The 22,324-nt window shown below is 44.1% G+C and overlaps 1 protein-coding gene across 1 annotated transcript in view; it reads left to right on the top strand.

Moving 5' to 3' along the window:
- Nucleotides 1–311: 311 nt before the first annotated feature.
- Nucleotides 312–22,324, top strand: part of LOC132209866 (calcium-activated chloride channel regulator 3A-1-like) — a 49,503-nt gene continuing 27,490 nt past the window's right edge. Inside the window, exons 1-9 of the mRNA XM_059647693.1 lie at nt 312–473; nt 837–980; nt 12,155–12,305; nt 12,705–12,848; nt 17,581–17,660; nt 18,061–18,282; nt 19,767–19,809; nt 20,252–20,397; nt 20,484–20,705. Coding sequence (XP_059503676.1) covers nt 312–473; nt 837–980; nt 12,155–12,305; nt 12,705–12,848; nt 17,581–17,660; nt 18,061–18,282; nt 19,767–19,809; nt 20,252–20,397; nt 20,484–20,705 — 1,314 coding nt within the window. The remainder of the gene's footprint in view (nt 474–836; nt 981–12,154; nt 12,306–12,704; nt 12,849–17,580; nt 17,661–18,060; nt 18,283–19,766; nt 19,810–20,251; nt 20,398–20,483; nt 20,706–22,324) is intronic.

Raw genomic sequence — 22,324 nt, 5'->3', positions numbered from 1 at the left:
AGCTGCCCTGTACCAACAACAGATTGCTGTTTGTTTTCAGCTGTTGCTGGCACTTTGACAGCAGTCAAATCTTTTGGATGCCAGTGGAAACCATGTGCCCTGCGTGTCACTGCAGAAAAGCCTTAAGTTACGTGTTATGACAGCGGAGGCTATTACATATGTACATGACAAGGTACAGTCTGGGGACAATCTGAGCACATTGTGAAACACTGCTCCCTCCGTTCACACCAGTTCTGATGAAGAATGATCTAGACTCGTAACTTTAGCTTGTTCTTTCCACGCATGCTGCCTGTTTGCTGAGAACAACAGTGATGAGATTCCAAAAAATCTTCATCTTTGGGCTCGGCTATCTTCTCTGCGGTTCTATTCTCAAGTGTTCCGGAATAAGGCTGGAGAATAATGGATATAAAGACACAGTTTTTGCCATTAACCCTCAAACCCAATATAATGAACAGCTTATTGCAAATATTCAGGTGAGTTATTGAGGTGCTGTCTGAAGTGAATTAATTATTTTGTTTCACTGCATGTTCCTTTAAGTTATATTTAATATTTAGAATTCAGCATTTGCTGAGAGGAGGGGGAGTGAAAGGAATATATCGCTTTTTGTTTTGTGCTTAACTCACTGCCACATCTCCTACAGGTTTACCTACCTTGAAGAAGCTCTGCTTCTCAATTGTGAGGAAGTGTCACTGGACTTGAAACATTGACTCGGCTTTCTCTGGACGGAGCTGTTCGACCTGCTGAGATTTCCGGCAATTTCTGATTCTTTTCCTCTCTCACCATTTGATGAACGAAGGGAGCTGTTTTGATTATAAACCTGGGTTTTTGCTTTACAGGAAATAGTGACTGCAGCCTCCTCCTACCTTCACCGAGCTACCAAACAGCAAGTTTATTTTGCAGATGTGAAAATCCTTCTGCCTCTAACGTGGCCAGTAGGTTCCCACCCGGTTCAGAGTCCGACGACTCAATCCTACGAGAAGGTAAGGACCCAGTTGTGAAGAGTAACAATGACCTGGAATCTCCTCCTGCTCAGCTGCTGGGGCTTCACAAAACCCATCCACAATTGAGTGGGTTTTATTTTGCCCCACTGGTGTAGCAGCAGCGACTCCAAAGCAATTTTCACAGAATGTGGGGCTCAAGAAAGGTTTCCTTGAGTGTGTTTGCTAACCCCTGAAGATTATCTGTGGCTTAACAGCTCACAGGGAATATCTTCTGTGTGAACTAAAGCAATACCCAGGTGTCAGTCACTGAACAGAATAATTTTCCTTTCTATTGCACAGCTTTCGAGAATTTACACTGGTACTTTGGGGACTAAGTTTCACAAGCCAGTCCATTCTTGTATGCAACAGATAGATCAGTTGTGCAGAACATCATGACTTCACCAGAGTGTTAGATTTAACATAATGGTCAAATTCGTTTTGTACAGCTCAAATGAATGATTATTTGTATGTATTCTTGTTTTTTATTTCTTTCCTCCCTCTGCGAGTCTCTGATGCCAATTTGAAATACTAAACCAGAGCAATTAGCCAGTACAATTAAGAGGGTTGTGTGATTCTGGAGAACAGATGCCTCTTTTGAGATTTAGGAAGCCTGCAAAGTAGTTCTGCAAGTGGTTGGCAGAGCTGCCTCCCACTGCCAAGGACATGGGTTCACTTCCAGTCTTGGGCAACAGCCTGTGTGCAGTCTGCACATTCTCCCCATGTTTGTGTAGATTTCCCTGAGATGTTCTGGTTTCCTCCCATAGCCCACAGGCGTGCAGGTTATGTCTATTGGCCATGGGAAATACAGTGTTACAGGGAAGGGGGATTGTGGTGATCTAACCTGGTCAGCTAGGGTTATTTGTTCAGACTCCATGTATAAATAACCTCCATATGCAAAGCCAAGAAGAATATCCAGCCCTATCCAAAAAGGAAAAAGAAATTCTCAAGTAAGTATTTTTTTTAAATTCATTTGTGTGAGGTGGTATTGCTGGCTGGTCTAGTATTCAAGGATAATGGGAACTGCAGATGCTGGAAAATTCCATGATAATAAAATGTGAGGCTGGATGAACACAGCAGGCCAAGCAGCATCTCAGGAGCACAAAAGCTGACGTTTCGGGCCTAGACCCTTCATCAGAGAGGGGGATGGGGAGAGGGAACTGGAATAAATAGGGAGAGAGGGGGAGGCGGACCGAAGATGGAGAGTAAAGAAGATAGGTGGAGAGAGTATAGGTGGGGAGGTAGGGAGGGGATAGGTCAGTCCAGGGAAGACGGACAGGTCAAGGAGGTGGGATGAGGTTAGTAGGTAGATGGGGGTGCGGCTTGAGGTGGGAGGAAGGGATGGGTGAGAGGAAGAACAGGTTAGGGAGGCAGAGACAGGTTGGACTGGTTTTGGGATGCAGTGGGTGGAGGGGAAGAGCTGGGCTGGTTGTGTGATGCAGTGGGGGGAGGGGACGAACTAGGCTGATTTAGGGATGCAGTAGGGGAAGGGGAGATTTTGAAACTGGTGAAGTCCACATCCTCAACAACTTCTCTTTTGACTCCTCCCACTTCCTACAGACTAAGGGGGTGGCCATGGGCACCCGCATGGGCCCCAGCTATGCCTGCCTCTTTGTAGGTAACGTGGAACAGTCCCTCTTCTGCACCTACACAGGCCCCAATCCCCACCTCTTCCTCCGGTACATTGATGGCTGTATCGGCGCCGACTCTTGCTCCCCAGAGGAGCTCGAACAGTTCATCCACTTCACCAACACCTTCCACCCAAACCTTCAGTTCACCTGGGCCATCTCCAGCATATCCCTCACCTTCCTGGACCTCTCAGTCTCCATCTCAGGCAACCAGCTTGTAACTGATGTCCATTTCAAGCCCACCGACTCCCCAGCTACCTAGAATACACCTCCTCCCACCCAACATCCTGCAAAAATTCCATCCCCTATTCCCAATTCCTCCGCCTCCGCCGCATCTGCTCCCACGATAAGACATTCCACTCCCGCATATCCCAGATGTCCAAGTTCTTCAAGGACCCAAGCAACTTTCCCCCCACAGTGATCGAGATCGCCCTTGACCGCGTCTCCCGTATTTCCCGCAACACATCCCTCACACCCTGCCCCCCCCCACAACCGCCCAAAGAGGATCCCCCTCGTTCTCACACACCACCCTACCAACCTCCGGATACAACGCATCATCCTCCGACACTTCCGCCATTTACAATCCGACCCCACCACCCAAGACATTTTTCCATCCCCTCCCCTGTCTGCTTTCCGGAGAGACCACTCTCTCCGTGACTCCCTTGTTCGCTCCACACTGCCCTCCAACCCCACCACACCCGGCACCTTCCCCTGCAACCGCAGGAAATGCTACACTTGTCCCCACACCTCCTCCCTCACCCCCATCCCAGGCCCCGAGATGACATTCCACATTAAGCAGAGGTTCACCTGCACATCTGCCAATGTGGTATACTGCATCCACTGTACCTGGCTTCCTCTACATTGGGGAAACCAAGCGGAGGCTTGGGGACCGCTTTGCAGAACACCTCCGCTCAGTTCGCAATAAACAACTGCACCTCCCAGTCGCAAACCATTTCCACTCCCCCTCCCATTCTCTAGATGACATGTCCATCATGGGCCTCCTGCACTGCCACAATGATGCCACCCGAAGGTTGCAGGAACAGCAACTCATATTCCGCCTGGGAACCCTGCAGCCATATGGTATCAATGTGGACTTCACCAGTTTCAAAATCTCCCCTTCCCCTACTGCATCCCTAAACCAGCCCAGCTCTTCCCCCCCACCCACTGCATCCCAAAACCAGTCCAACCTGTCTCTGCCTCCCTAACCTGTTCTTCCCCTCACCCATCCCTTCCTCCCACCCCAAGCTGCACCCCCAGCTACCGACTAACCTCATCCCACCTCCTTGACCTGTCCGTCTTCCCTGGACTGACCTATCCCCTCCCTACCTCCCCACCTACACTCTCTCCACCTATCTTCTTTACTCTCCATCTTCGGTCCGCCTCCCCCTCTCTCCCTATTTATTCCAGTTCCCTCTCCCCATCCCCCTCTCTGATGAAGGGTCTAGGCCCGAAACGTCAGCTTTTGTGCTCCTGAGATGCTGCTTGGCCTGCTGTGTTCATCCAGCCTCACATTTTATTATCTTGGTCTAGTATTCATGCTGGTCCCTAGTTGCCCTTGCGAAGGTCGTGTGAGCTGCCTTCTTGAACCGTTGCCGTCGGTAGACCCACAACGTTGGGAGCAAGATCTCAATGAAATGTACTTCTCGGGATAGACAGAGCTTTGAACTAATTACTGCAGGGAGTGAACATTTGAAGTGAAGATTTAAAATCAAAACCAGGATTAAAATTAAGGGTCGCGAAGAGGCGAATGATAATCAATGTGTGACAGGAAGCAGTAGAAAGTATGTGCAGAATACATCACGAAACGGAAGCAGAATAATTAATAACAATGAAAAGCTTTTGGCTTTTTATCTGAACACATACAGTGTTTGTAATGTGTAGGTGGTAACCTAGCAGCATTACTGCTATTGTATTAATCTGGAGATGCGATTATGTTCTGGGACATGGCTTCCAATCCCACCCTGACCTGTGGTAGAGTTTGAATCCATTTGAAAAATCAGGAATTCAGAATCTGATTATGACCATGAGGCTGTTGCTCATTGTTGTGGGGACAACCCATCTGGTTCACCAATGCCATCTGGACCAAAAGATAAAGGAGCATAATTAGGCCATTTGTCCATTGAGTCTGCATTGTAAATTGATCATGGCTGATATGTTTCTCAACCACTTTCTCCAACCTTCTCCCCAAGTCCCTTGATCCCTCTACTTATTAAGAGCCTATCTACTGCAATGATGTGGAGGTGCTGGGGTTGGAATGAGGTGGACAATGTCAGAAGTCACACACCAGGTTGTAGTCCAACAGTTAATTTGGAAGCACACAGGCTTTCCTATGCTGCCCCTTCGTCAGGAGCGGTCAGACTCCAGAGCACACAGACATAGTTTATAGGCAAACACATCAAACGATCACAGAACTGGTATGAGTGGAGTGCTAAATGGTAAGTTTCTGCAGGTGACCTACAGTGTTAGACGGTGAGCAAAGTGTTTATAAAGTCAATGTCAGTACTGTGCTACCATGACAATCAGAGTGATAGGAATATACAAAAGGTATTATTCAGATCAGACACTGAATTGTAGGTGTGAGGCTTTGTTCAAAATCTGTCTCAGAGTTTTAACCTGGAATCAGGCTGGTTTTACTCCAAAAGCTGGAATTTAGAAGATACCACACTGACTGCGATTACAAATTGTGTGTTTTTTCAACAAAATTGAATGTATCCGTAAATAAACAAATATCTTGGATGAATGATTTACTCCATAGATTTCTGTGTGTGTGCGTGTGTGGTGGGGTGAGGGTGTGGAGCGGAGTGGGAGCATGTGGGACTGTGAGAGTATATGTATGAGAGAGTGTGTGTGAGTGTGAGTGTCTGACCTGAGAAGTCACCTTTTGTATATTCCTGTGGCTCTGCCTGATTGTCATGACAGTACAGCTCTGACATTGACTTTTCAACACTTTACTCACTATCTGACACTCGTGGTCCTCTGTAGATGCTTATCATCTGACAGTCCACGCACACCAGTTGAATGATCTTTTGATCTCTCTGCCCTTGATCTCTCAGCCTATACACTCTGTGTTTGTGTGCTCAGCACTGTCATTACACCTGATGAAGGGCTGCGCTCCAAAAGCATATGTGACTTCAAATAAACCTGTTGAACTATAACCTGGCGTCATTTGACTTCTGACTCTACCTACCACGGATATAAATACACTCAATGACTTGGCTTCCATAACCTTCTGCTGCAATGATTTCCACAGATTCGCTGCCTCTGCCTGAAGAAATTCCTTCTCATCTGAGCTCTGAAGACTCATCCCTTCACTTTGAGCTGTGCCCTTGGGTTCTTGTCTCTCCTACAAGTGAAAGTATCTTCTTTGTGGTCACTCTATCCAGGCCTCACAGTATTCTGTAAGTGTCAGATTCCCCTCATCCTTCTTAACTCCATGTAGAGACCGGGAGTACTTACCCACTCCACATATGACAAACCCTTCATCCCCAGGATCATTCTTGTAAATCTCTTCTGGCAATGTGTCCTTCCTTGGATGTGGAGTCCAAAACTGCTTACGTTATATTTCAAATGCATTGTGCCCAGACCTTTACAGTGCCTCAGCATCACATTCCTACTTTTGTATTCTAGTTTTAGGGATGGAAATTGCCAAGTTTAGTTTAGATGAAATTTCAAGTGACACCAGACCCACAACGATAGAATTGTCTTTTAAATGATATTCCCTTGCTGCTCGTGAGAAGATAGCAATGAGCTGCCTTCTTGAACTGCTGCAGTCCATGTGGATAGAACCACAATGCCATAAGGGAGGGAATTTTGAGATATCACCCAGTGACAGTGAAGGAATGGCAGTATATTTCTGAGTCAAGGTGGTGAGTGGCTTGGAGGGGAACTTGTAGGCGTTGGTGCTCCCATGTAGCTGCACTTCTTATCCTTCAGGATAGCAGTGGTTCAGGGTTGGAGGAATGGTCAAAGGATCTTTGGTGAATTTCTGCTGTGCATTGTGCAGATAGTACATGCTGCTGTTTCTGGGTGTGGGTGGTAGAGGGATTTGATGCTTGCAGATGTGATGCCAATCAAGTATACTGCTTTGTTTGGATGGTGTTTTGAGTGCTGTTGGAGCTGCAGCCATCCAGGCAAATACACAGCATTACATCACACTCCTGACTTGTTCCTTGAAGATGGTGTCAGGTTTGACAAAGCCAGGAGGTGACATATTCTTTGCAGGATTCTGACCACTGACTTGCTGCTGGATCTACAAATTTATATAACTAGTCCAGTTCAGTTTCTGGCCAAAGGCCACCCCAGCATGTTAATCGTGGGTGATTCAGTGAGTGATTTCAAGGGACAATGTTTAGATTCTCTCTGGTTGAAGATTCCCCTGGTACATGGATGTACAAGCATTGCAGGTAGTTCAAAAGAGATTCACTGGGCTTGGTCCTGGGATGAAGGGGTTGACTTATCATGAACAGTTAAACAGGTTAGTGTTAGAAGAACGATGGGTGTGTTATTATTGAAACAAAAAGATTCCAAGGGGACCTGTGTAACAATACTTCAGCTTTAAAAGGCAAAATTTGTCCATTTTTTAATGAAGGACAGTTGAGAAAGCGGTGGTGAGAGTATGCGCATGCCATTAACGTAAACAGCTAGTGAGGCTTCAGCTTTTTTAAAAAAAGAGGTTGGGACAATAGAAGCAGCCTGAATGGGTGGGGCCACACTCCCATCAAACCAAGATTTTTAGTGATAACACAATGTGGAGCTGAAGGAATACAGCAGGCCAGGCAGCATCAGAAGAGCAGGAAAGCTGATATTTCGGGCCAGGACCCTTCTTCAGAAAGGGTTAGTTTTAGTTTTGGTTTCAGTTACAGTTCCTGGTCAGGTTGTGAAATTGGAATGTGAAAGCCTTTATCCCTGTTTGTGTTACAGCTAAAACTTGAGTTTTTTTTGCTGTTAGAATTACATGTGAGACAGTCTAGTTTATTGAATAAGCCTTTGCAAAGGGTGTGTTATGAGATGTTACTACATTAGAACAGTTAATTATTAGTAGTTAATACCAATTTAATTTAGTTAAGCATTTCAACAGAGTGAATTAAACCAATTCTTTTCTATTACTTTTATTTTGTCTGTATTTTTACAGGACAGTTGAAACAAAGTGTGTTTTGCTTTAAGTCCAGTAATATGACCAATTGAATGGCATCTGGAATGTAACACCTCACACTTACCTTGAAAATAACAACAAGTTAGGGTCTAGATCATTTTCTTAAAATATTTGGAGGGCTTTGGTCCTGTCCATAACACCCGATAGTGTAGAAGTTTAGATGTTGCTTCCATTCGTGGGGAAGCTCAAACTAGTTCCAGATTAAATGAACATTTGTTTAAAACTGAGGTGTGAAAGAATTTCTTCTCCCAGAGTGGAGTGGAACCCCAAAGAGTTGAGGAGGCTAGATCATCGAAAGTGTCTAAAGAGGAGGTATTATAGGGAGTTGTGGGCTATGAGGAGCTGGCATTAAAGATGTGTTGAGGTCTCTCTCAGAATAGCCACAGTATTGTTGACTGCCAGGCCATGCCTGGGAATTGGGGGTGAATGGCCTAATCCTGCTCCTTTGTTTTATGTCCTTTTATTCTTATGAGGATGGTAACAATTACATCCCATGAGAGAATAACTTTTAAAAGAAGGATGGCATTTGTTTGCAGTCAATAAGGAAAATCAGCATTTTCCAATGTTGTGACACATTATTATTTCCTCAGCCACTTGGGAAATGAAAGCATCCACTTTGGATCTGCGATAATTGTTTTTTCTTCTGGTTGTAGCATCATTACCTTCAGGTGTAACATTAGAACTGAGTAAAATTGCTTCTTCTTTCACAGCTGGCATGCCATATGTTTAAAATCAACCACTTGTTTTGCCTTGTGAAGGAGAATCCAGAGCTAAGTGTTGCAAACAAAATTATCAGTAGGAAACACAGCCGCCCAAGACTTCAGGAGAAGCTTCTGACACAAATAACAGGGAAAATGTGGAACTGTCAGAATAATAATGGCTTGGGTATTAGATATTACACAATAACAGGGCCAAGAACCAAAAGCACACAGGAGAGAGTTCAAGAATTTGAATTTGAATCTTTTATGGTCATGTGTATCCCATGTAAACTACAGTGAAAAATGTGTACCATTGCCGTGCGTAGATGCCATTCTCATTAACTTAAACCAAGATAAAAAATGTTGAAAGATAACTTGAAAAGAGTCTAAGTTTTCCTTCCTCTACCTCTGCGGTCCTGCTTCAGGCTGCACAAGCCCACACCATGCAGCCAGCAGGGACCCCGCTCTGGGCTTCACAAGTCCTCGCCACAACGCTGCCAGAGACCCCTACAGGGCCTCACGAGGCCAGGCGATGCACTATCAGGGGCCCCCTTCAAGGGCCTCACCAGGCCAGGCCATATCACCACCAGGAGACCCCTCCAGGGCCTCACCAGCCCAGGCCATGTCACTGCCAGAGGCCCGCTCCACATGAAAGCGAGAGCCCGGTCCAGGCTTCACAGGCCAACCGACTCTATAGTCATACTGCCTGTGAAGACACCGCTGCTCCAGAACCCATCAAAGCTGACTTCCTGCTCTCTTTATCAGGTACGTTTTCGTGAAAACTAAACCAAACAGAGAAAAGATGAAAGGGAGTAAAGGAAAACAAAAGAAAAAGAGGACAAGTCTGAGGACAGGAGCCCAGATGGTGCCGACTCCACAGTCACTAACTTCCAAATTTGGGGACAGACTGAATAGCACATTTCATACCAATGATAGGAAGCCTCGATCAAAGTTTGTCAAGTTAACTCTATCAGTTTGAGTCTGTTACAAAAACCTACATATGAAGATCACCATAACTGAGCAAATGAGATGGATTTCATTATCTACTTAAGGGGAAGCTGGAATAAACAAACAGGCAAAAAAGAAATAAAACGTTATGCAGGTAGGGTTAGAGGAAGGAGGCTCATGTGAAACATAAGCCCAAGTACGGGGAGGTGACGTCTTTGTGATAACATTGCTGGACTCTTAACCTAAAGACCCAGGGAATGTTCTGGGGACTTGGGGTCAAATCCAAGGGCGTTTTTTTTACACCGAGAGAAGTCTGGAATGCACTATCCAGGGGTGGTGGTGGAGGCAGATATGTTAAAGGCATTTAAGGGACTTTACATAAGCACATGAATATGCAAGGAACGGAGGGATATGGACCAAGGGCAGGCAGAAGGGATTAGTTTCATTTGGCGTCAAGTTCGGCATAACATCGTGGGCCAAAGGGCCTGTACTTGTTGTTAAAACCGAAAGTTGACTCCCCACCCCCCTAACCTGTGATAACAAAAACCAAAACACCCAGAGAGGCACACCCTACCTTATAATCAGTTAAAAGAAGTGTGAAGAGTGGCATCGCCTGCCTTTCATCCTCAAGCTATAATAAAGGGGACGTTAAATAAACTCCTGACGGTCACTCTAGAACCAACAAGTAACAATTTACTTATCTAACTCAAACAGTGAACAAATTAACAGAGCTAAACAAACTGAACAATTCTTGTGCAGTTCCAAAAACAAATCCCTCTTAATTTCAAAAAAACGTAAAACTTAAACTCTTAAAAATTACAGACATGACATGTCTTCCAGAATATCAGTGCCTTCTCTGCTTCCTTTGGTCAGGAACGCCTTCTGCTGTCAAATTCTTTTAAAAATCTCACAGAGAGTTTTAAAATCTTCAATCATGGAAAAAGTACATCATCTTCTAAAGGGACCACACATTCTTCCCCTCCATCATTTTACGAACTCATTCTAACATTCTGCCTCCCAATCCACAAATACTCTACTCAACTTTGCAACACTGTGCTCCACTGTTCTATTTTCTATGTTCTAAAGCCTGTTACAGCCAATGTTAGAATTTGAAATGAGTGATGCCCAGCAGCTATAAAAGCACAACAGAATTACTGATAGCACACTAACCCTGTAACTAAGACAACCATAATAATTCAGATTTTATGATAGTTAGTTTTCAGGAAGCAGGCATTGTTAACAAGGCCAGCATTTATTGACCAGCCTTAACTGCCCCAGGGAAGGTAGTGGTGAGCTGCCTTCTGGAACCATTGTAGCCCATGTTGTGCAGTGCACTCACAGTGCTGTTAGGAAGGATTTTGACACAGTGACAAGTTTTTGACTGTTGGTGGAGCTGCACTCATCCAGGGAAATGGGGAGTATTCCATCACTAGTCAGGTGAGTTACTCCTTGTATAATCCCTAGCTTCAAGCCTACACTTGAACCTCCTATTAGTCCGATTCAGCTTCTGGTTAATGGAATTACTCTTCCCAGGATGCTGACAGTTGGGGATTCAGCAACAGGAAAGTCATTGAATGGTAACAGGCAATACTTGCATTCTCTCTTGTGGTCACTGACTGGTAATCATGACACATAAATATAACTTACTGCTTAATAGTCCGACCCTGAATGTTATTCAGATCTCATTGCATTTGAACATAGATCTCTTCACTACCTGAGGAGTTGCAAATGGTGCTGAACGTTATACAATTATCAGTGAACATTCCTCTTCATGAAGGAGGGAAGATCATTTATTAAGTAACTGAAGATGGTTGGGATCTGGTCACTGCCCTTAGGAATCCCTGAAGTGATGTCTTGGAGCTGAGATGATTGACTACAAACAATCACAGCCATCTTCCTTTGTGCCAAGTATGACTCCAAACAGTGGAGTCTTTGACCCTGATTCCCATTGACCTCAGTTCTTTTTAGGGCTAATTAATGCGACTTGACAGGTATCTGTTGACCTGGGTATGAATCCTGCCATAACAGATGGTGGAATTTGAATTCAATTTTTAGAAGAATCTGGAATCACGAATCTACTGATGACCATGAAACCAATGTTGATTGCTGGTAAAATGCTTTCTGGCTCCCTAATGTCCTTCTGGCAAGGAAACCTGCCATCCTTCTCTGGTCTGACTTATATGACTCCCAACCCCACAGCAATCTGAGATAACAAGGTGTGGAGCTGGATGAGCCAAGCAGCATCGGAGGAGCAGAAAAGCTGATGTTTCTGGCTGGCAGCTGCAGTTCCTACTATCTCTGCAACAATTTCCCCCCCTGCCAACAGCAATCTGGTTGATTCTCACTTTTCTTCTGAAATGGCCCAGCAAGTCACTCAGTTCAAGGGCAGTTCAGGGCAGGCAATAAATGCTGGCCAGCCAGCAACACCCATACCTCATGAGTGAATTTTAAAGAAACTATTGGTCAGAACTTGGTTCAATGTCAACAGCGGTCACCTTCACCTCCTCTCCGGAGTTCATCTCTTTTGTCCATGTTTGGACCAAGGCCGGAATGAAGTTCGGGGCTGAGTACTCCTGGCAAAACCCAAACTGAATGTCAGTGAGAAGATCAGTCTGAGGTGAATGCTGTGATAGTGTTGCCAATGATACTTTTAGGCGTAACATTTCAGTTCAGGCTTGCACAATACGAGCCAAAGTTATGACAGCAGATATCAGATATCAACAGATTCTTATATCCGTTGCCTTTTCCTAGGCGGATGTGATCATTGCTGAACCAAACCGTAAATACGGAGATGACCCATACACCCTTCAGTATGGCGGATGTGGTGAGAAAGGACGGTACATTCACCTCACACCGAACTTTATACTGAACAGCAGCCTGGCTTCAGTTTATGGACCGAAAGGTAAATCATCTGAAGTAATTTAGAATGTAGAAGCATACGCTTTGCGCACTGAATTAAGATTGCTAGCTGGTAAACATTATCCAAGCTGATACTTATAATGTGGAGGTGCCGGTGTTGGACTGGGCTGGACAAGGTCAGAAATCACACAACACCAGGTTCAAGTCCAACAGGTTTATTTGAAATTGCAAACTTTTGGATAAAATGAATGTAGGAGTTATTATGATAATGAGGTATGATGAAAGCAAAGTTGGAAATACTGCAAACCTTTTATTATCTGGCACCTATTGGACCAGGAGTGTGTCGGTTGCTCAAATATTTTGGTTGATCAAGAGGCTATTTCTTTCAGCAAGTGTATGTATTGGATTTTTATTTTAACAGAAAGTGCTCTTGTTTCTACAGATAGAGTATTTGTTCACGAATGGGCTCATCTTCAGTGGGGAGTTTTCGATGAATATAATGAACTAGTGCCCTTCTATTTACATGAAGGAACCAGTGAAGTAACAAGGTCGGACAACATTGAAAAATGTCTCCTGTGTTATCTTGGTAACTTACAGTGCCGACAGGGTAACATTTTGTTTGTGCAATCTGCTCCAGTAGATGTAAGACAGGAAGTTTGTAAATGTTAGAACATCATGACCAAGATTGAACTTCTGTATCAGTCATCAAAGGCGATGAAATTTTGCCTCACTACCTCGCATAGGAATGTAGAAACATTGGAAGAAGAATAGGGTTTTTAGCTCCTCGATCCACCATTCAATGAGATCCTGGCTGATCTGTGGCCTAACTCCATACACCCTCCTTTGGCCAATATCCCTTGATACCTTTGCTAAACAAAAAATAAACAATCTCAGATTTTAAATCATCAGCCGATCCAGCGTGCACTGCTGTTTGCAGAAGGGAGTTCCAAAAATCATTGTGTGTAGAAATGCCTCCTTACATCTCCTGTCCTTCCTCCTGCCTCAAGCCCCATGCCCATCTCCTACTTACTAACCTCATCCAGCCCCCTTGACCTGTCCATCCTCCTTGGATTGACCTATTTCCTCCGTTTCTCACCAGCTACACTCACCTTCACTGGCTCCATCACCACCTCTTTGACCTGCCTGTCTCCTCTCCATCTACCTTCCCTTCCATCCGTCATCTATCTGCCTCCCCCCTCTCTCCCAATTTATTTCAGAACCCCCTTCCCCTCCCCCATATCTGAAGAAGGGTCTCGGCCTGAAATGTCAGCGTTCCTGCTCCTCTGATGCTGCTTGGCCTGCTGTGTTCATCCAGCTCCACACTTTGTTATCTCAGATTCTCCAGCATCTGCAGTTCCTACTATGTCTCCTGAATGGCCTGGCCTTAATTCTCAAACTACGCTCCATGACAATCCTGTCCAAAAGAATTTTGTCCTCAGCTTTTCTAAATAAACATGTCTTGTCTCGTTGGTGGGACAATCATTAAAAAAAAGCCCAAGGAACAGCATAGGTTATCATTTAAAAAGGTGCAAACTAATCAAGGACAGACGGGATGGATTTGTTCAGCAAGGACTGAGTCTGACTAACCAGGTTGAATTGTTGAACAAGTGATACGAAGGGTTTATCTGGTTAATGTATTTGCCATGGTTTCCATGGATTATTGAAAGCAAAATCTCACATGACAGGCTGGTCAGAACAGTAAAAGTTTATATGGGATCTATGAACAAGTGAGAAGTCGGATAAAACATTAGCTCTGATGTCCTAAGTAGGATCTAGTGATATCTTTGTGACTGGAAGCTTGTTCTCAGTGGTGTGTATGAGATTCCACATTTTTCATGATATATGTAAGAGATTCAGATTTAAGTTATTAAAATGTTTGTCTTTATTATCAGAACTTGGCTGCATATTTAATGTTTGAAAAGCAAACTGCAGACAGCAGAAAATATAAATGGATTAGTCAGGCAGGTGATAAATGAAATTCCATCCAGAGAATGGAGAGGGAATGCATTTACAGGGGTGAGGCAGGTGAAAACAAGGAAAATGAATATACAATAAATGGTAAATTACAAGTGTAGGAGAAAAGATTAGGCTTAGAGTGCATGCTCCCTGAAGATAAAAAAGGACAGTTGGATAACGTGATAAATACAGATACATGCCTGTATTTATTCAGGCCTCGAGCATGAAGGCCGGGAGGCTATGCAAGAACCATATATAATACTGGTTAGGGAACACCTCATGTACTGCACACTGCAAAGAGCATATCTTTTTATTTTCTGCATTTCTGATTGTAGTCAGAAATATCAGAAATAAGAAAATGACTGGTTTAAAAACCGAGGCTACTGAAGGATTTGCAATATATTCCTGAAGCATATTACCTGTTACTCATTACAAGAGCTATCTGTGCAAGTGGTGGGGAATCTCTCATCACAGATGGCCTAGAGCCAGGGGGTTGTGTTTAAATGGAGATTCATCAGGCAACAAGTAGTTGATTGTTGCATGGAAGACTGATCAGCTAATGATGACAAAAGCCATCCCCCTGTCGACAGCAATATGATTGGTTCCCAGTTTGCTGAATGGCTTAGGGATGAGAATGTTTAGGTCAGAAACATTCAGAACTCTGGAAGGGAAGGGCCTGTATTTCTGCTCTGCAGGAAAAAGCATCTCAAGCCTGAAGGTAATAAAATGTGAGGCCGGATGAACACAGCAGGCCAAGCAGCATCTCAGGAGCACAAGAGCTGATGTTTCGGGCCTAGTCCCTTCATCAGAGAGGGGGATGGGGTGAGGGTTCTGGAATAAATAGGGAGAGGGGGGTGGCGGACCAAAGATGGAGAGAAAAGAAGATAGGTGGAGAGGAGAGTATAGGTGGGGAGGTAGGGAGGGGATAGGTCAGTCCAAGGAAGACGGACAGGTCAAGGAGGTGGGATGAGGTTAGTAGGTAGGAGATGGGGGTGCGGCTTGGGGTGGGAGGAAGGGATGGGTGAGAGGAAGAACAGGTTAGGAAGGCAGAGACAGGTTGGACTGGTTTTGGGATGCAGTGGGTGGAGGGGAAGAGCTGGGCTGGTTTAGGGATGCGGTGGGGGAAGGGGAGATTTTGAAGCTGGTGAAGTCCACATTGATACCATTAGGCTGCAGGGTTCCCAAGCGGAATATGAGTTGCTGTTCCTGCAACCTTCGGGTGGCATCATTGTGGCACTGCAGGAGGCCCATGATGGACATGTCATCAAGAGAATGGGAGGGGGAGTGGAAATGGTTTGCGACTGGGAGGTGCAGTTGTTTGTTGCGAACCAAGCGGAGGTGTTCTGCAAAGCGGTCCCCAAACCTCCGCACAGGTCAAAACCATGATGGGCTGCTTCCTGTATGACTGTAACTACAAAATAGTTCAACATCATCAACACAAAGAAGTCCATTTGGCCAGTTCCATTGGGCACTTTAAACATTCACTTGCTCCACTATTAACAAACAGCAGTTTGATTGTATAACAGTTACAGGGTGCATTGCATCTGTCACTAAGGCTTCTTCAACAGGACCTTACAGTTAAGCAAAAAAAGCAGAAAATTGTTTTGTGACTGAGATTGGGGAGTGCACTGCCTCCGCTTAGTGCCATCATTCCACTGTTCACATTATAAATATATATATTTTATCCAGTTACCAATATACCCAACAATACTTTATCAATATGAAATTCAGAATACAAAAGCTCCATTAAACTAATCTTTAGTCTCTAATAAAGAACAAATTGATTGATTTATTATAAAACAAAATTGATTCAAGAAAGATACAACCACACAATCAGAAGGCATAAAATATAAATCTAATAAATAACCAAACATAGTTCAATTAAAAAAATTAAATTCAACACAGAACAAATTTTTGAAAATGAAATGTCAAAAAATGATTAACTCTTTGAAGAAGAAAGGAAACAGAATGAAGAATAAGGATAAGGCTTTCAAATAGCTTCCTGGCACATACACATCAAAGACAGACAGTCACCACAGAGATCCTTGCAGATATAATTTAGTTGCAAAGAAATACAGATCAATAAGTATTCCTGGAGAACAGCTGAAACAGTGTTTGGTTACTGCACTGGTCCCTCAAAAGATCAGCAGAGGCTGATGTGTTTATCTGAACTATTTTAGCAACTGAATTCCAAACAATATTGACAGCCATGATCCAGTAAATGAGTGCAAGTAATTAACTTAAGCTATGTGACTTCCAAGAAGCGTCTTTCTGAAAATGTTCCAATGAGTCATTTAGTGATCCGTTCAAGAAAGAGGTCCAGATGTGTGCCGAGAGTTGACAAACAAACAATTGCCTGTAATTCTTTCAACACAAATCCTCAAAGAAAATACTAATAAGGAAATAACTTCATAACAATGGGAATGCAAACTTGATGGGCCACATGGTGTCTTTCCACACTGCCGGGATTCTATGAAATTGCAGGTCTCTATCAAAGTGCTGCCCATACAAAGATTTCAGTTGGCTGGACAGCATGTTTATAATGCAGAGTGACACCAATAACATGGGTTCAATTCCTTCACTGGCTGAGGTTTCCATGAAGGACTGTCCTTGTCAATCTACTCCCTCACCTGAGTTGTGGATACTCTCTTGTCCAGATCCTCCTCAAAGTCCCATATTAATCCCAATTTTGAAAATTATCATTAATCCTTCATTATCACTGAAATCCCCCTCTTGTTACAAAGGGTACAGGCCATGTACACTGCTGAGATTCAAGAAGGTCCTCATCACGGTCAATCAGATCCTGCCGGAGATACCTATACCCTCGTACTGAGCGTAAAAGTAAAGTGAAGATTCCCATTGGACTGAGGCAATGGGTGATTGCTTAACAAGAGAGTATCCACAACTCAGGTGAGGGAGTAGGTTGACAAGGACAGTCCTTCATGGAAACCTCAGCCAGTGAAGGAATCGAACCCATGTTATTGGTGTCACTCTGCATCATAAACATGCTGTCCGGCCAACTGAAATCTTTGTATGGGCAGCACTTTGATAGAGACCTGCAATTTCATAGAATCCCTTCAGTGTGGAAAGACACCATGTGGCCCATCAAGTTTGCATCGCCCTCCAGTTACCCCATTTATCATGGCCAATCCACCCAGCCTCTACGTCTTTGGAATATGGGAGGAAACCACAGCACTCAGTGGAAACCCATGCAGACATGGGTAGAGTGTTCAGACTTCACACAGATAGTCACCTGTGGCTGAAATAGAGCCTGGACTCCCTGGCGAATGAGGCAGCAGTGCTAACCACTGAGCCACCATGCCATCTCCCTCAATTCCTCAGCATCACTTTCCCCTTTGTAGCTGCAGATTGGAAGAGTCTCCTCTTCAATGGAGTGACAGCTGTCACCTGCAATTTCCACATCTCCAGCTTCCTCCTGCAGGTGACATAGAGCCGACCCCTTGAGATTGATGATAATGTACAGTTTGGTGTCTGTCGGTTATCAGACGCCATAGCCTGGGGAAAGGCAGTACACAACATACAATATTGAAGCATTTGACAATTTTGTCCTTTTCTTGGTTAAAATGCATATCATGATGTTATCAGCAAATTAGAGATGAGTTATAATCACCAAGAGCCGCTGTAAATTTACATCGTGGATTCCTTCTTGCACTGGATCTGTGACGTGTCCTTGAGAATCAATGCAATATTGATCTGCTGAGTTTCACAAGGGGGGTGGGGGGGGCGACACTATTCTTCCTGGGTACAGAAGGTAAAAATAACCCACCCCTACCCCAATCTATCTGTAGCCTGATAACCTGTTGCATCATGTTTTTACCCAGGTGGCTGAATTCTGTGATGATAAGACTCACAATCCTGAAGCACCGAATATGCAAAACAAAATGTGCGACTCCAGGAGCACTTGGGATGTAATCAGCAAGTCGCAGGATTTCAGAAACAATCGCTCACCTTACAGTGGGTCAGTGACACCAACCTTCACACTGCTACAGGCTAAAGACCGTGTGCTCTGCTTAGTCCTAGATGTTTCTGGGAGTATGGACCAGGTAAGATTTTTCATAAAATTTATTTCACACAAAGCATTGACGAGACACAGGTTTGTGCTGTGAGTGGCTTCGTGTAGCAAGCTGAGGGTAGTCAGAAGCTGGATATTCTGAAATGAGTAGATCATCTCCTGACTCCCAGATCCTCTCTATCATGGACAAGGTACAAATCAGGTGTGTGACAGAACACTGTAGCTTTTATAGCAGGCAGTTGTACAGTGATAATGTCAGGGTGGAAATGTAGAGCATCATGCTAATACTCTGGAGATACGGGTTCAAAGGGGAAGGGGATGGCCTGGTGTTATTATTGCTCGACTATTAATCCAGAAACTCAGTTATCATTCTGGAAACTTGGGTTCAAATCCATCCATGCCAGAATGTGGAATTTGAATTCAATAAATCAAAAAAATGGAATTCAGAATCTACTGATGACCATGAAGCTATTGTCAATTGTAGGAAAAGTCCATGTGCATCACTAATGTCCTTCAGGGAAGGAAATCTACCATCCCCACCTGGTATGGCCGACACGTGACTACAGATCCGAGTAATGTGGTTAACTCTTCATTGCCTTCTGAAATGTCCTAGCAAGCCATTTAGTTGTAACATTTGTTACAAAGTCTCAAAGAAATAAAACCGGATGTATCAACTGGCATTGACCAAGGCATTGGAAAAGACAACAGCATTGAACAGCCTTGTTGACCCTGCAAAGTCCTGACCATGTCCTCCCTACGCTCATCCTCCTGTTTACTAGGACTACACCTCAGTTTCCCATCCCCCTTCTGAGCTAGTTTAAATCCACCCGAATAGCACTAGTGAATTTCCCACCCAGGATATTAGTGCCCCTCTGGTTCAAGTGGATACCGTCCTGTTTGTAGGGGTCCCACCTTCCCCAGAATGAGCTCCAATTGTCTATGTACCTGAAGCCCTCCCTCCTGCACCATCCCTGCAGCCACGTGCTCAGCTGAAATCTCTCCCTGTTCTATGCGTCGCTATCACGTGGCACGGGTAACAAACCAGAGATTACCACTCTGTTTGTTTTAGCTCTCAACTTCCACCCTAGCTCCCTGAAATCCTGCCTGACATCCCGCTCCCTCTTTCTGCCTATGTTGTTGGTGCCTACGTGGACCGCGACTTAGGGCTGGTCACCCTCTCCCCTCAGGACCCCAAAGACATGATCCGAGACATCACGGATCCTGGCACCTGGGAGGCAACACACCAATCGTGAGTCTCTTTCATTCCCGGCAAACCTTCTATCAGTCCCTCTAACTATTGAGACTCCAATGACTATCACTCTCTTCCTAAACCCCCTTCCCTTCTGTGCAAGAGGGACAGACTCTGTGCCAGAGACCTGCACCCTGCTGCATGCCCCTGGAAAGTCCCCCCTCACCCCCCACACCCGCCAACAGTATCCAAAACGGTATACTTGTTTTTCAGGGGAACGACCACAGGGGATCCCTGCACTGACTGCTTTCTCCCCCTTCTAACAGGTGCGAACATTCCAATTACTGGACAGACTCCGACAGGAAGTTGGTGGGGCTTTGTTTCTGATGCTGTCTGTAAGCACAGCTTCTGGGAATTAAACCAAGTGCATTGTTTCTTTTAAAAACTTATTTTAAACAACGTCACACAAGTTTGACATACAATAAAAGCTGTGGGCATATCTCTCGTCAGTCATATTTGATTCTCCAAGCTTTCCATGAACATTCCAGGCAATGGGAACACAGCGGCTACCACTGCCATTTTAATTCTTCGTCTCTCAACCCCACACACATTGCTCCTGCGAATCAGATGGGATTAAAATGAATGTTTACACGTTTGTTAGGTTTATTCCAAACAATTTGACAATAGGCAGTTACTGTAACATTGCAGAAATCCCTGATACCCTCTTTTTCATTTAGGTCTTCAGTGACATTGCTTATTGCCCATGGATTTGATCAATGTTTACAAGTCTCTTACCCTCTCCATTCTCTAGGGGGTCTACAGTTTTCAGCCACTGATAATATGGATGCAAGTGGATTAATCGATGCCTTCTCTCGATTAGTGATTGCAATTGGATTAAGAGATCTCTTCTCTGGAATAGTAGCAGGAAATGGCGATGTTAGTAAGCAGTCAATTCAGGTTTGTTTTCCCTCTGATAATTACCTTCTCATTATACTTCTGTGAATTTAATGTTAGATTCAATTGTTCCATTTCTTTGGTCCCAGCTTGAAAGTTCTGGAACGAAGGTTTACGATGACAGTTGGTTGAACGGGACAGTTTTCATCGATAAGACCGTTGGGAATGACACATTTTTTGTCATTACATGGCAAAAACAGTCACCGACTGTGTTTGTATATGACCCCAGTGGAAAGGTGTATGCAGCCAGTGAGTTTAAGTTTGATAACAGTGTGCTTACAGCCCGTCTGAACATTCCAGGCACTGCACAGGTATGGATCAGAATGTATCTTCAATTCTTCATGCATTACACTGTCCATCGTACCGTGTTTAATCATGTTTTCCGGTAAAGTTACTGAGAAACAGCTTGCTTACTCTCAACAATCCTCTATTTTGTCAAGTGTCCATTATAGAGAACAGTCTTTCACGTGCTTGCTGCCATTAGCCAGTTGAGTGCGCAGTACAAATGGAAAGAAACAACAAGGCAAAGTAACAGTTTGAAATGTATCACTTCCGCATGGTACAGCTTCCAGTGCATTGGTGAGGACATGGGTATTAGGATTATTCAATGCCATTGAGAGCCTTGGGAGCCCCTGGAGTTATCACAAGCAAGGACAGTCCTGAGTTCATTTTGGTTTTGCAGAAACGCTTTATAGTGAAGAGAATTAAACACTTAAAGGACTGTGAAGTATGCTCAAGATGGATATTGGCAGATTTCCAGATGATAAAGACATTAAAAGATCCAGACATAGTGCAGGTCAATGGCATTGAGGTAGAAGATCATCTATGATCTAGTTAAATGACAGGGTAAGTTTGATGCGCTGAAAGATGTGCTGTTCTTGTTTCTTACGCTCCAAAGTGTACACAGCTTAATCAATGAAGTGTCAATGGCAAATAGGAACGACAAGGATAGGCAGTCCATTAAATCACTTCTGTCATTCAGTTAGACTGTGGAGGATCTGTGTCCTAAGTCCATTTATTCTGTTTGGCTCCATAGTCATTGGCTTCTTTGCCTTTCAATATTCATTGATCTCAATTTTGAATTATTTATTTGACCAGCTCAGAGAACTCTAAATTTCAATTAGTCCTTATGTGCTTCCTAGATTCACCTGCTATACCTGATTCCTCATCTTAGAGTTATATTACTTGCCTAGATGTTCCCCATGGAGGCAATAACATCCTTTAATCATCATAACCACAATGATCACATTTACTATGAATCTTCTATTGTCAAAAAACCCTCAGTTTCTGAAACCATTCCTCGTCATTTTATTCTCAACACAGCAGGAACATTGTGAAGAATCTGTGCTGCAAAATAGAATATGAAAATTAAAATTGCTGGGGAACACAACATCTGTGAAGAGAGAAACAGAGTCCAATAACTCTTCTTCAGAATCTATTGTATTCTTCATAATGTGAGAATACAATATTCCAGATTAAGTATGGACAGAGCTGAATACATCTGGACAATAATATCCACACCATTATATCCCAGCCCCCTTCATATGAAGGCTACCATTCTTGTAGCTGTCCGTTAGTAAACTGTGATTGATCTCGATCATTCCCACAACTACATTTCTCACAACTACTCGGATCTATCTTTCTTGGCCATGGAGTGAATGATCTTACATGTACCTGCACTGAACTCTATATCTCATGGTTTTGATTATTCACTTAGAACATAGAACAGCACAGCACAGTACAGGCCCTTCGGCCCGCAGCGTTGTGCTGACCAATTATCCGACTCTCAAATCAAACTATCTTTCATTCCTTTCATTTTACTATCATCCATGTGCCTCCCCAAGATTCACTGCATGTCCCTATTGTATTTGACTCCACTACCACTGTCGGTAGCGCATTCCATGCGCTCGCCACTCTCTGTGCAAAGAAC

This window comes from Stegostoma tigrinum, chromosome 8, assembly GCF_030684315.1.
Source record: "Stegostoma tigrinum isolate sSteTig4 chromosome 8, sSteTig4.hap1, whole genome shotgun sequence".
Lineage (NCBI taxonomy): Eukaryota > Metazoa > Chordata > Chondrichthyes > Orectolobiformes > Stegostomatidae > Stegostoma > Stegostoma tigrinum.
Note: the sequence above shows the minus strand (reverse complement) of the source record. Positions and strands in the feature narration are given on the sequence as shown.